This window comes from Camarhynchus parvulus, chromosome 10 (genome assembly GCF_901933205.1).
Source record: "Camarhynchus parvulus chromosome 10, STF_HiC, whole genome shotgun sequence".
Classification (NCBI taxonomy): domain Eukaryota; kingdom Metazoa; phylum Chordata; class Aves; order Passeriformes; family Thraupidae; genus Camarhynchus; species Camarhynchus parvulus.
In genome coordinates, this window is record NC_044580.1 from 14890497 (window position 1) to 14903123 (window position 12627).

The following is a 12627-nucleotide window of genomic DNA, read 5'->3' on the forward strand; positions in this document are numbered from 1 at the left end:
ATCCTGTAAGAATCCACGTAGCCTTGGAAATAGTCAACAAAGCCCTACATGACCTGAGAAAGTGGCAGCAGAAATGTCAGTGCCAGCTTTGCCAGCATGTTTTGTGTGCTTGCATTATCACGATTTAACTCCCGTCAGTAAGCTTTGTACAGAAACAGTTTCAAACTGGACAAATCTCAAGTTTTCACAAATCAGGGCTTGACAGAAGAAGAAATGTAATGTCCCCTCTTAGAAATAATGAAGTAGTGGGCAGACATTGCATTTTTGTGTAGGAATAAATACTTGCTCTGGCTGTTTTCCTCCTAAATAATCAAACCTACCCACCAGATTGTATTTGGAAGCACTTACTAATGTGACATGCTCCGTTTTATCTGTTCAGAGAAATGACTGAAAGTTTTTAAGATGAGACAACATGAATCATAGTCTTGAGCGGCTGTTCACTTTTCTGATTGACTTGCCTCCTTCCTACGTTCCTTTTAGTCACCCTGGGAATCGCTGAAGCTGTTCTGTGCAGGAGGCATTGCTGAGATTCCCCTTGCAGCAATGGACTTGGACAAACAATCTGTGTGGGGATCCCTGAAACAGAAGACGCGGCCGTTCCTGCGAAACCTGAGCGTGAGGAAGACGAAGAAGAGGTCTGGCAAGATGCTGGAGAGGAAGGGCCGCTCCTTGGACCGCTGTCTCAGCGTGTCCGTGCCTGACATGCTGGAGGTGGACACTCTCATGGAAGAAGAGGAAGAAGAAGAAATTACTTACTCCAATGCTCAGGTGTTGTCGAGCCGCTCCCCCAAGAGCTTTTCCAGGTCTGTGGTGTCCCTGAAGAGCAGAAACGCTTCGGTGAAGGCAGCGGGAGAGGACTGGCTGTGGGCGTCACAGCAGAGGACGCGGACGGAGGTGACAGTCACCCCCCCAGACATGCAGGATGTGGGCATTCACCTGGTGTCCTCACGAGGAGCTGAGGCTGTGGGCAGCCCCGTGTCCGAGGGGAAGAAGAGGAGATCCAGCGAGGACCTCTTTGAGCTGCTGCAGAGCTCCCGGCTGAGCGCCGCGCTGAGCGACGAGGGGACAGAGGTGGGTGCTGGAGCAGCAGTGAGGCTCAGCTGCCATCTCCTGTGGGCTCCTCGTGCTTCTCCTTAGTTTTCTGGGTTAAAAAGGGATGGAGGATCCAACCAAGGCCAGGCTGGACAGGGCTCTGAGCAGCCTGGTGTAGTGGGAGGTGTCCCTGCCCATGAGATGAGCTTTAAGACCCTTTCCCACCCGCACCCTTCTGTGAGGAGGGGGCTCTGTTCAAGGAATGAATGAGCAATGCAAATAAGCCTAAACTTTTGATGATATACACATTATTCAAGACTAATTCAGCTATCCTTCCTGTCAGTCTGGAGCTGCAAATAACACTGTTCCAATTTTTTAGTTCTTTTATTATTCTTCTGTTATTTGTAAAGATACCTGAGATTTTTCAGATCTGCTGGAATTACTTGCTCAAATCAAAAGTTGTTGCAGTTCTCTGAGCTCAGAATTGAGGTGCTGATACATTTGCTTTCTAGTTAATATAATTACCAGGATTGCTATATAGCACAATCAATTTGCCATCCACCCACTGAAGGCTCTGATGAAGGCAATAGGTGAAAGATGGCTGTGAGCAAAGTGAGCTCTGCCTGTACCTGGAATTAACCAAAACAAGTACAAGATGGGGAACAGAACATGTAGCATCATTCTCAGGACTGTTTTTTTTTGGGTTTTGTGGTGATGATTTAAGGAGGTGAAAAACTAAAATGTTTTCTCTGCACTGTCTTGTCCCCCTTTCCTTCCCCCTGCTCTGTGCTCAGTATTTGTGTCTGGACATAAATGTCCCAGGAGGATCAGACGCCAATACTGTCATGAAACTAATTCCTGCGTGGCCTGGGCAAATTGGGAATCCTTAGGAGCTCTATGATAGCTTCATTGTGTAGACAGCAGGTGAAGATTGTGGCTGCAGGAAACACTTCAGGCAAAATTTGTTTTAGTTAGATTTTGCAGAAGTATGTCTGCTCCTGTTGAGTTCTCTCTGGGAAGGTTACATTCTGAACTTTCTGAGGCCTTTTTCTCATTACCTGATTGTTTCAGTTGTGGGAGCTGCCTCTATTGTCATCCAAGATGCCAGAATGGGAAAAGGGCGTTTTTTTGTTCCAAGTCTTCCCTTGGGAATAGGGATTTCTCATGTTAATTGTTTTTTAACTGCACCTTCTAAAGGATGATTAGCATTGATGTGGGGAAAGTGGTCCTTCCTGATATAAACTGCTTGTTTTGCATCTCAGAGGCCTGTGTATTCCTATCAAATGGATGTTAGCTCCCAGTCTGTTGTGATGCAGTGTCAGACTAGTGGTTACTGACCATCACTTGCGGTTTAGGGTTGCTAAATTGTTCACATATTGGTTTCATCTTGCTAGAGTGTTCATTATTTTGAGGGGTACTTAAGAAAAGTAACTGAAATAGTACAGTGCTTTGTTTCTGTGCTCAAACATTACTCAAAAGTTGTAGCACTTCACTTGGTATATGATAAGTCTATGGATTCAGTTTTTTCCTGCTGTTGTATGCCAGAAACCCTAATCTAAAATCTACCTCAGCACAACGAAGTTAATATTAAGTCCTGCTTTGATTTTGGGTGAACTGAGTGTTCTAGGAGAATGAACTACCTGTATAGTGATGAAATAGCTTAACCTCAAGTCCGGTTTCATCCAGATGCACAGATGAGTCTGGCTTATTTTCTGCAGCACTTACATCTTTTCCTAAATGTGTATTTCTGTATTTGCTGGTGTGTGTAAATAATTTGGTATTTACTTGTATGGTAAATCATCTCTCTGTGTGAATATGCTTCCTTACTGTAATCTGCCTCCAGTGAAATTTATAAAGATCTTTCTCCTCGAGAATAAAAGGAGAGAGTGAAGCAAAGGAAAGTGGAAATAAATAATATTGAGCAAATTTAATTATATTGAATCTGGTGAAAAACAAATTAAATATTGGAAGGTGTCCATTGCAAGGAGGGTGGAACTATTTGATGTGTAAGGTCCCTTCCAACCCAAGCCTCAATATTCTATGATTCTATGACAACTCAATATTCAGCTTTGCTTGTACTAAATTGAACAGTTTCTGGGTTTGTACTGTGTGTACAAATACACTTGTGTGCCTGGGATGGGAATAGTTTGTTACAGAGGATTTTGGTCCCTGAATGCTGGGTGGGGTTGCTCTGAGGAGCACAAGAGTTCCCATTGTTCTTGTGCGAGCATCACTCCCTGCCCAGGGAGGTAAATCAGAAGGAAGGCAGATCCCTGGAACAAAACAAACTAAAAAAAGCAGAAATGTAGGCTGAGCTCCTTTCCCCCCTGAATTGCTTGTCACATGCCACCTACTCATTTCCTGGTTGTCTTTGGCCACCCGATACCGTGAGATCAGCATGTGCTTGTGGTTTTCTCACTTGTGTGAACTCCCCTGCAGAGCTCAGCACAGCCCATCTTCACCAAGGCTCTGCCCAAACACCATTTTCCCATTTGTGAGAGGTTTGCTCTCTGTTCCCCATTGCACCCAGCTAGGCAAGGCTGAAGAAGCAGGTGAAGTTGTGTTGAATCCCTGCGAGATTCAGGTTGTAAAAGGTTCCTGTAATGCCATTTTTTTTTTACCATTGGGTTTTGTCCATGGCCACGTGTCATTGCTGAAGTGCTCTGATATCTCTTTATCTCCTTGCCAACACTTTGCAGTGAGTCACTGTCCTGGTTTAGGGCGAATTTGGGCAACTGAAAGCCTTGTCCTGTTGCAGATGCACTCAGTGGTTTTGTATTTTGAATAATTCTTCTGCAGAAACCAAGGGGAGGCAGAGGTGGGAACGCTTGTCAAGAAGAACTTTCAATTTATGTATATTCATACCTACTCTTGCTTGATTTGTTTTCATGCAAATATATTTGGGGCTGTGATCCCCCTGGGTGTGCCCACTTTTGTTTAAAGTTGAGAAGTGTCACTGTAGTTCGATAAAATCAAGGTTTCAGGACCATGTTTTCACTAAGACTTTTATCTGTATTCAGTGATCTCACTGCAGTTATCTACCTAGAATTACAGTAATTTATATTATGTGGAGCCAAAATTAAAAAAACCCAAGTTTTTCTGTTTAAAATAATTGTTCCGTATCTGTGGATGTAATGCAAGTAAACAAAAAACAGAATAAAAACAAAATCATAATTTTGAGGGTAATTTTAAAATAAATATCAAAATAGCCAAGACAGTGTTTTAAAATTATTATAATTTCAATGCAGTTCTTTGATCCCATGTTAGTGCCATGTGAAACAAGCTGTAAAGAGAGAGCATTACCAGTGCCAATGATGGTGCCTGAAGGAGATTCCTGTGAAGCCAGAGACTCCAAGAAACACTAAGTTTAATGCACATGAGTGAGATTTTATGCATACTAGTCAGAAAATTCAAAGTTAGGGTTCCCCTAGCAGCTGTAACTCAGCTCCGTTGTGTGAGAAAATTCTTCTGCTGCTCTTTATGATGATAATTTTTCCACTTTTAATGTGTTTTTGCAAGGTAGCCAAGTTATGATTACTGTGGGAACCATAAAGTTAGATTTTGTCTGTCGTGCGAGGGAAATCTTCCCTGCAACGCTGGATTGCTATACTTCCTGATATCTAATATATGTATTTGCAGGAAGAGGAGGAAAAGAATTACACAAAAGGTATTTATGTTTATTGCAGCATGTCAATACAGCCAAGATTTATGTACTTTGGTGCAGGAGCTGGTTGACTTTTAAATGTTTCTGTGGTGCTGCACACAATGCTGCTCTCATTGGGAGAGGTTTGGATGTTCCCACCCTTTCACATGAGGATCGAATTGCACCTTGTGTGCGTTTCTGCAGACTGAGGCTGCCCTTAGCATAAATCTTTGTGTTTGAACGGGCTGTGATTGCCCTGCATCAGACCAGAGGAGTTTCCCAGGCACCTTGGTCCTCTTCAGCTGAAATGATGGTCGTGGGCTCTTGGAGCAGCCAGAGGAGCATCAGAGATGTCCTGGCTGGTGAATCACTTCAGACAGACTCGATGCTGGGCCACTGTATCGTCAAAGTGTTGGATGAGTCAGTATTTAGGAAGAAATGTTTGACTTCCTCTCCTAAAAAATCCTTTGGGTCTTCCAGTTATTGCAGCAAGTTGGGGGAAATACATGTTTCTCGTATTTTTATTTTCTCTTTTGTCGTGGTTTAACCCACCAGGCAGCTAAATATCACATTTTCTCTCTTACTCCTTGCTTGGTGGGAACCATCATATGCAGGAAAGAATTGGTAAAATTTATGTGTTGAGATAAAGATAGGAAAGGACAGAAAAGGAAGAACAATAAGGAAGAATAATATTATTATTTTAATAATATTTTGTGTATTATAATAGAAAGATATTATAACACAAAAGTCTAAAAATTTAATATATTAATTGTATATTTGATATAATATTTAAAATAATTAATGTTTTAATAGAAATTATACAACAGTTAAAGTATTCAAAACAAGTGAGCATAATGCAATTGTTTATCACCTGCTGACTGATATCCAGCCAGTTCCTCAGCAGAGGGACAGTACTTGTTCAGCAACAACTGAAAACATCAGTGTGTTATCAACATTCTTCTCGCCCTAAATCCAAAACAGAACAAACCATTTTCTTTTACTAGAAGGAAAATGAACTCATCCAAAACAAGGACACCTTTCCCTTTGACAATTTCTTAACTTTTCCCCTGAGCAATTTAATTTTAAACTCAAACCAAACAATAAAACCCCACACAAACAACAACAACAACAACAAAACAAAACAAAAAAACCCAAAAAAACCAAACACCAAACCAAGTTAAAAAACGATTTAAAAAACCTTTAAGTGGAACTTGCTTTTTGTGTGGTGAAGGAGAAGTTGTGGTCAAGTAAGAGCAGCCGGCTGCCAGACACAACAACCTTCAGACATCAGGAGAGTTTGTGATAAGAACCTTCAGCACCCAGTGCTGGGGAGGAGGAGAAGAAATTTATTCCTAGCTGGAAGCAGGCACTTGTTTTTCCTGGATTAAACTCCAGAGACTAAGAGCAGTTACTGTAAAACAGGAAAAAGAAATATATATTTAAATTATCTATAAGCATAAGTAAGAGCATTTCATTCATTACACGTATGTATCAGTAATTTTTTGTCTGATGCTAGGAGCATTTTCTTTCCTGTATTGTTGTCTAATTCATTGTGTCTTGTTTTATAGTACCCGTGTGGAGAAATGGATTTAGACTCTTCCCTATCATCTCAAAACTTTGATGACCAAATGGTAAGTCCTGTCATTTTGAAGCTTGATCAGAAGCACAATTTATTTTAGATTTAGGTTCTTTGCTTCTTACAAATTCAAAAACTCATCAGGTGAAGAGCCCATCTAGAGATTTGCCCAGTGTGTTGGGGTTTTTTGTGGGGGTGTTTCAGTTTGTGGGGGAGTTTCAGTTTGTGGGGGATTTGTTTATTTAGTGGTGGGTTTGTGTTTTTGTTGTTTGGGTTTTTAGTAGTTCAAAGTGGTTGCTAATGTTTTAAATAGACTCAAACGTTCAGGATTTTTTGATGTATTCTATAATATCTGTTTTGCACTGGTAACTGATGAGAGCAGCAGCATAAATACTCAAATAAGAGTGTAGGAACAAACTGGATTAAAGTAAATACAGCAAGTAATGCAGCTGTAGGCTTTGACAGATAGCAAAATCAGTTTCAGGGCAGTGTGAAGAGGCACTGGTAGTTCTGACATGTTCTTCTCATGTAAAACATGTTTGCTTTGTGCATGAACTTCTCTACCTTTGCCCTCTGATAACCTCTCAAGTGCTGTCCAGAGCTGTTTTCAGCGAGTGTTCCAGCAGGACGATGATGCTGAGCTGTGTTACCGTGTGGCAGCACCTCTGAGGAGCAGAAATCCTCTCGAGTTTGCTTCTGCTAAAGCTCACAACCAGCACTGCCTGCCGCTGGCCTTCTCTCTTTTGGAGCTGCACCAAGAGGTGCTGTGCTCTCCTCTCAGCAGCTGTGTGAGATGTGTTCTTCCTCCTGAGATTATCAGGTGGATACAAAGGACTTTCAGGGTCTCTTCCAACTTGAGAGATGCTCTGAATGCACAAGAAACAGCTCAGATAAAAATGTGCTGATAGGATTTGGAAAACCTGTGCATGCATTTGTGATTCTTACATCACCACTCATTTTCAGGTGCTTTGTTGAACGTACTTGATGCTGATACTTAGCTGCTTGCATAGTGAAGGAAAGCTTGGGAAAGAAACAATTTTTTTTTTCCTTTCTGTCAGAGGTTGCCCTAAGGAAAGAGCAGAACTTTATCTCTGCAGCACCACTAGGAGCACACCTGCCTCACTCATGATCTGCTTCCAGAGGTGTGTGACTGATTCCTTTGTTCTCCTTAGGCTCTGGAAGAAGCCAACGACTGCCTGAGTGAGCTGCCCAGCCCCTTTGCCTACCTGCTGACCATCCACCTGAAGGAAGGCCGGAACCTGGTTATCAGGGATCGTTGTGGTGAGCTCCACCTTCCCTCTGGCTTCCTGCAGAATTCACTTTATCACACACTTTATCACACACTTTATCACTTTGTTCGCTCCTTTATCGCTGATCTGTTTGGCAGCAAGCTGGCTGCTTATCTGCAGTGCAACGAGCCATGGCCTCGTGTCTCTCCTGCAGGTCAGGGCACTCAGAGGTTGGGTTTATCCACCCTGGGTACTCAGGGGAGGGAGCTGCCCTCTGCCTGTGCAGCTGCAAAGCTCCTTCTTGGCTGCCCTTAGCACCTGGACCTATTCAGGAACTGCAAGGAATTCTATTTGAGCTTAAAAAAACCCTCCAAAGAATAATTGGAGGTTTATTAAATGATGGAGCTGCTCTTAGGAGTGCATTTGGGGTTATCTGCAAAGATGTTAATAAAAGGAGGAACCACAGGAGCAGGTCTGTAAGCCAACAATCCTCTCTAACCTGGGATGTGACTGTGCAATGATAGCATCCTAAAAACCCAAAACCCACCCTCAAATGATGTATCAAAGAAATTGTAAAAATATTCAGGGAATTCCTGGAAAAAAAGGTGTGAAAATGCCTTCCCTTAACCTGGCTTTTATTTGGGATTTTGAAAGAGGGAGTAGAAATGCTTGTGAGCAGCCAGTCACTTGCTGTGGAGGAAGAGCTGCCCTGCCAGAGGCTCTGTGCAGCCTGTAGGACCCTGAGGCAGCAGCTGTGGCAGGACCTTCCATCTGAACCTGTCAGAGAGCTCTTCCATACGTCCAGGCTTGATTTCATATTTTTTTTTCCCTGCATGTGGAAACAGTTCTGGTAGTTTTGTCTTGCAAAATGTCTGAGCAGCTTCTTTTGAGGTGAAGCCATGGGCTTTATTCATTTGGTTTTAAACAAAATAAACTTGCACAGCCTAAAGGCTTGTGAAGGTTGAAGGTTTGCACCTGGAGGGACCTGTCTGATTTCACATGAGGTGCTCACTGGGATTTCTGTTGTCTGGTATCTCAGTTAACTTTTTCCATGCTGGTTTTTCATGGCTTCCCAAAACAGTAACTTTTGATTGAGTGTATGTTTGTTTTTCCTACCAGTTTTTGGAAGGAGTGAACCAGTACTTAGATTAAGATCTTTACTGGCTATACAAAAGCCTGAATTTCCTAACAGTGTAGCAGTTCATCAGATTTTACTAGCAGACTGCACAAGCCGGGACACATCCAACTGCTCCTAGGAAAAAGATGCTGGAAATGAGCAATTCCAGCAAAGTAGTATTTCTAGAGAAGACAGAGCATACTTTGCTCTAGGCTGTGTTTTGTTGTGTAAGAAAGCAAATGCTTGTCTTAGAAAAGCATTGGACAGCATAGTGAAACAACATAAGGGGGAAAAAATTCCCTTTTGGTGAGTCTCGGTTGCTTTGTGGCAAATGACCTCTCATTTAGTAAACTGAGTATGTGAGGGGATGCTTCCTCCAGTAAAACTGCTGCTTTCTATTGCACAGGCAGCAGGAGGGGAGGAAACAGTGCCTTAATGATTATTCATCAGTCACCACCATGCTGCAGTGGTGGCTCCTTAAAAAAACAAACAGCCCACAGTGGATGCCCATCATTACAGGCCTCTGCTGTCACTCTGGTTATGTGACATCTTTGTGTGATGCTGGGGCTTGACCTGCAGCCACTGGGCTTTCTCAACGTGCCTTTGAAAGTGGGAGGTTGTCAGCTCTGCTCATCTCTTCAGTGTGAGAAAGCCCCAGAGATAACTTGTGGGCTGGGAGTGTGAGACTTCCCTCCTCTCCCCCCACCCTGGTGCTGGTTAGAGCTGCTGTGCTGGGGTATATCAGTGTGCTCTGAATAATTTGAGTTTAGCAAAATATTCACACAGACCGAGTGGAGAGTTTATGCCCCCGCATCTTTAGCCTAAATAAGGTTTAAAATAAGTCTTGTAGTGTTCCTAAATTTTAATTTTCATTTATTATGCAATCAGCGATTTGTCTGGAAAAACATCTCAAAGCAGTCATCAAACCCATCAGTTTATATTTTTTGAGAGAGTTTCTTTATCTACATAAAGATAAAGGAAATGGTATTTAAGTGCGGTGTCCTGCCTTCTTCTCATGTTTGCACTTTTCCCCATAATTTTATTTTACAGCAGTTTAAATAGCTCAGGCTTAGGGGCTGCAGTGTGGGTGGGTGATGCCCTCTCCTGGCAGCTGAGTAAAGTCTCTTGTGCTCGTGTTCAGTCTGTTTCTGCCTCTGTTTTGTCCCAGTGTAAGAAGTATTTATCTGTGTGTACATGTAAAAATAAATCTAAGTTGTGTGACCAAGGAGAGATATTTCTGACATTGGAAACAGCTATTGCTAAAAACCATCCTGGCACTGTTCATCAAATTCACAGATTTCTCCCTGAATTTACTCATTATATGCTTAAGTTATTAATTGGGAATAATTATGCTTGGCCAAATAAAGGTGAGCAGGAGTTCCACTCAGAACTGCAGACTTCACTTTTTTCCAACTTTCCCAGTATTTTTTCTGACTCTTTGCCTCACTATGTACTGCTCTTTCCAGGTTATGTTCCCTTTGTTGTGATATAAATTTCTTCTTCACTTTACCAGATTTTCATTACATTTTTTTTCCTCTTCACAATATTAATCCTGTTAACATCTGCTCTTATTTTTTCCTTTCACTTTTTACTTCTTACTTTTCTTTTTATCTGTCTCTTGTCTCTCCAGCCCCTGACTTTCTGCAGCTCTTCTCCTTGTACTGCTGTCTATAGAGAGGGTGCATTAGCCCAGGACTGGTTCAGAGATGCATGTGCTTCTTCTAAATTGCACAACAATGTAGAAAAGAAAAAATAAATCAGAGTTTCAGTGCTTTCTTCTCCTCTTTTATCTATTTTTGAAGGATAAATGAAAGAAAAAGCCTCTGTACAGCAACACCCAACATATGTGCCCCAGCCAAGGAATCCAAGTGCTGCTAGAGCAGGATCTTAGTTCTGACGGAAAGTAGAGAAGCTCCAAAAACTCCTTTTTTGGGTCAAAATCAGTGTCCTGTCTGGGGATGCAGGGTAAGAGAGGTGTTACCTGTTGCTTGGAGTCTGATTTACTTGCTTACAGTCTCACCCAGTCACAGAGCAGAAACTGCCTAAGCAGATGGTAAATTTGGCATGTTACCTGTGTGCACCCTTGGGGCCAATGTTAGGCAGTGCATGGGTCCTACATTTATAGTTCTGTAGGGGATGAGCCAAACATTGAAGGTTGTGTATGTGTGTACATACACAGCACCAAAAGTTTGATTTTTATGTATTTTGTGATATTATTGTTACTGGATGTGTTTCAATGATGGCAAGGAGTTTGCATCTGTGTAGTTTCAATACTGCAGGTAGTAAGACAGCAAGAAATGTATTTTTTTGATTAAAAATCTGTGGAGCGCTGGAGCAGCTTGGCAGAGCAGAGAGATGATTATTCTGTATCTCATTTGGGATTAAAAAAAATCACTGGTGCTCTAAGTATTGGCATCTTGTGCAACCTTAGTGGTTTTTGGGCCTTGTTGACCCTTGTTTTGTCAAGTCCAACTTCATGCTTTGAGCTGGGAGAGGCTGGAGCCCATTTCCACCTGCTGGTTCACCTGCAAAGGGCAGGGTGATGCCTCATGGTTGTTTGAGTCAACCTGAAGAAATCTCCAAGGTCCTGCTCCGCTTTGACACTGGGATGCTCTGGCTGTGCATGTTGCTCCTGGTGGAGTCACCCTTCCAGAGCAGTGAACAAAGTGATGCCACAGCTGTAAGGAAGGGCTGCCTTTCTTCAGGCGGCAAACCCAGCTCTGCTGCTGTAAGAATAAACAGAAACTGGGCTTTGGGTGCCTGTGAGGGTGAGAAGCCCCTCCCATTTCCAAATCCTGTGCTTTTAAAGTTCATTTTTCATCTGTTAAATAGTGTAGTTACAAGAAACACAGTTCTCTGATGTGGCTGTGCTTGGTGTCTTTTTTCTTTTTCTTTCCCCTTTAACCACATGTTCCAGCCTGAGCTTTGTGTGTGTCTCTTTTCTACCTGGTTTTGTGTTTTGTAGATCTTTTTTACGGGACCTTTGTGCCCCGTCTCCGTTTCTTCCTTTCACGTTTCATTTGTTTCCTGTTGCTGCACTTTGGTTTTCCTCTCATGATGGAGGCAGTGTGAAAGGAGCAAGGGGGGAAGATGCAACACCTCCGTGGGTGCATCCTGCTTTCCTTGTCCTCAGCACATCATTCTCTGCTCTCACATCCCACAGCCCCCACTGCCACAGGGCCCAGGGGGGCTCCCTGTGAGCTGTGCCAGAGATCAGCCTCCCAAGGACAAAATAAAAGGGAAGAAACTTGTGGAATAATACACATTTTTAACTTCCAGCAGCAGTGAGCCTGCAGGAACCCACCACTCATAGCTCTGGGCTATCCACAAGTTAGACCTTGGTGATCCCAGTGGGTTTTGCCAATTCAGGGTATTTTATCATTCTGTGATTCACTGCCTGGGTCTGTGCTGATACCAGAGTGCCGGAGGAAGGGATGTGTGTGTGCTCTGCTGGGTATTTGTCAGCTTAGAGCAAGTAATTGTTTGGAAAGCAAATGCTCAGAGCAATTAGGCTGAATTGCTCTCTGCAAACACGCTGATTAATTTAGACTTTCTCTGTTTTCAGGGTATCTGCAATTAGATCATTAGGCCTTCAGATTTATTAATTATTGCCATGTATTAGGCAACTTCTCACACTTCTTTTTGAAAGGCGTAATCATGGCTAATTTACAAATGCTGAGAGTTTGGATGGTGCTGAGCACTCGTTTGGATGTTTTCTCTGGATGTTTTTTGGATTTTTTTTTGATGTGAATAAGGGCTTGTGCTGAGAGTGTCTGTCTGTGCCAAGCCCAGTTTCTGGAAGTGCAAAGTGCCTGAAACTTTGCCCTGGGCACAGTGATCCCTGTGAGCATCCTACCTGCACTGGTGTGGGAAAGGAATGCACTGAGATAGGAACCTCAGAAAAACAGGAGGAGTTCAAACAAAAGCAATTTATGTGTCTGGAGGAGTTCAAACAAAAGCAATTTCTATGTCTTCCCATCCTTGTTAATTTAGGAAATGTTGGAATGATAGCATGGGAAGAGAATATTTG

At 42.6% G+C, this 12627-nt stretch overlaps 1 protein-coding gene across 2 annotated transcripts in view; it reads left to right on the plus strand.

The window, feature by feature from the left end:
* Positions 1–12627, plus strand: part of MCTP2 (multiple C2 and transmembrane domain containing 2) — a 128486-nt gene that overhangs the window by 25555 nt on the left and 90304 nt on the right. For both annotated transcript variants that reach the window (XM_030955637.1, XM_030955638.1), the window contains 3 exons: positions 481–1071; positions 6244–6306; positions 7424–7532. In XM_030955637.1, coding sequence (XP_030811497.1) covers positions 544–1071; positions 6244–6306; positions 7424–7532 — 700 coding nt within the window. In that variant the 5' untranslated portion in view covers positions 481–543. The remainder of the gene's footprint in view (positions 1–480; positions 1072–6243; positions 6307–7423; positions 7533–12627) is intronic.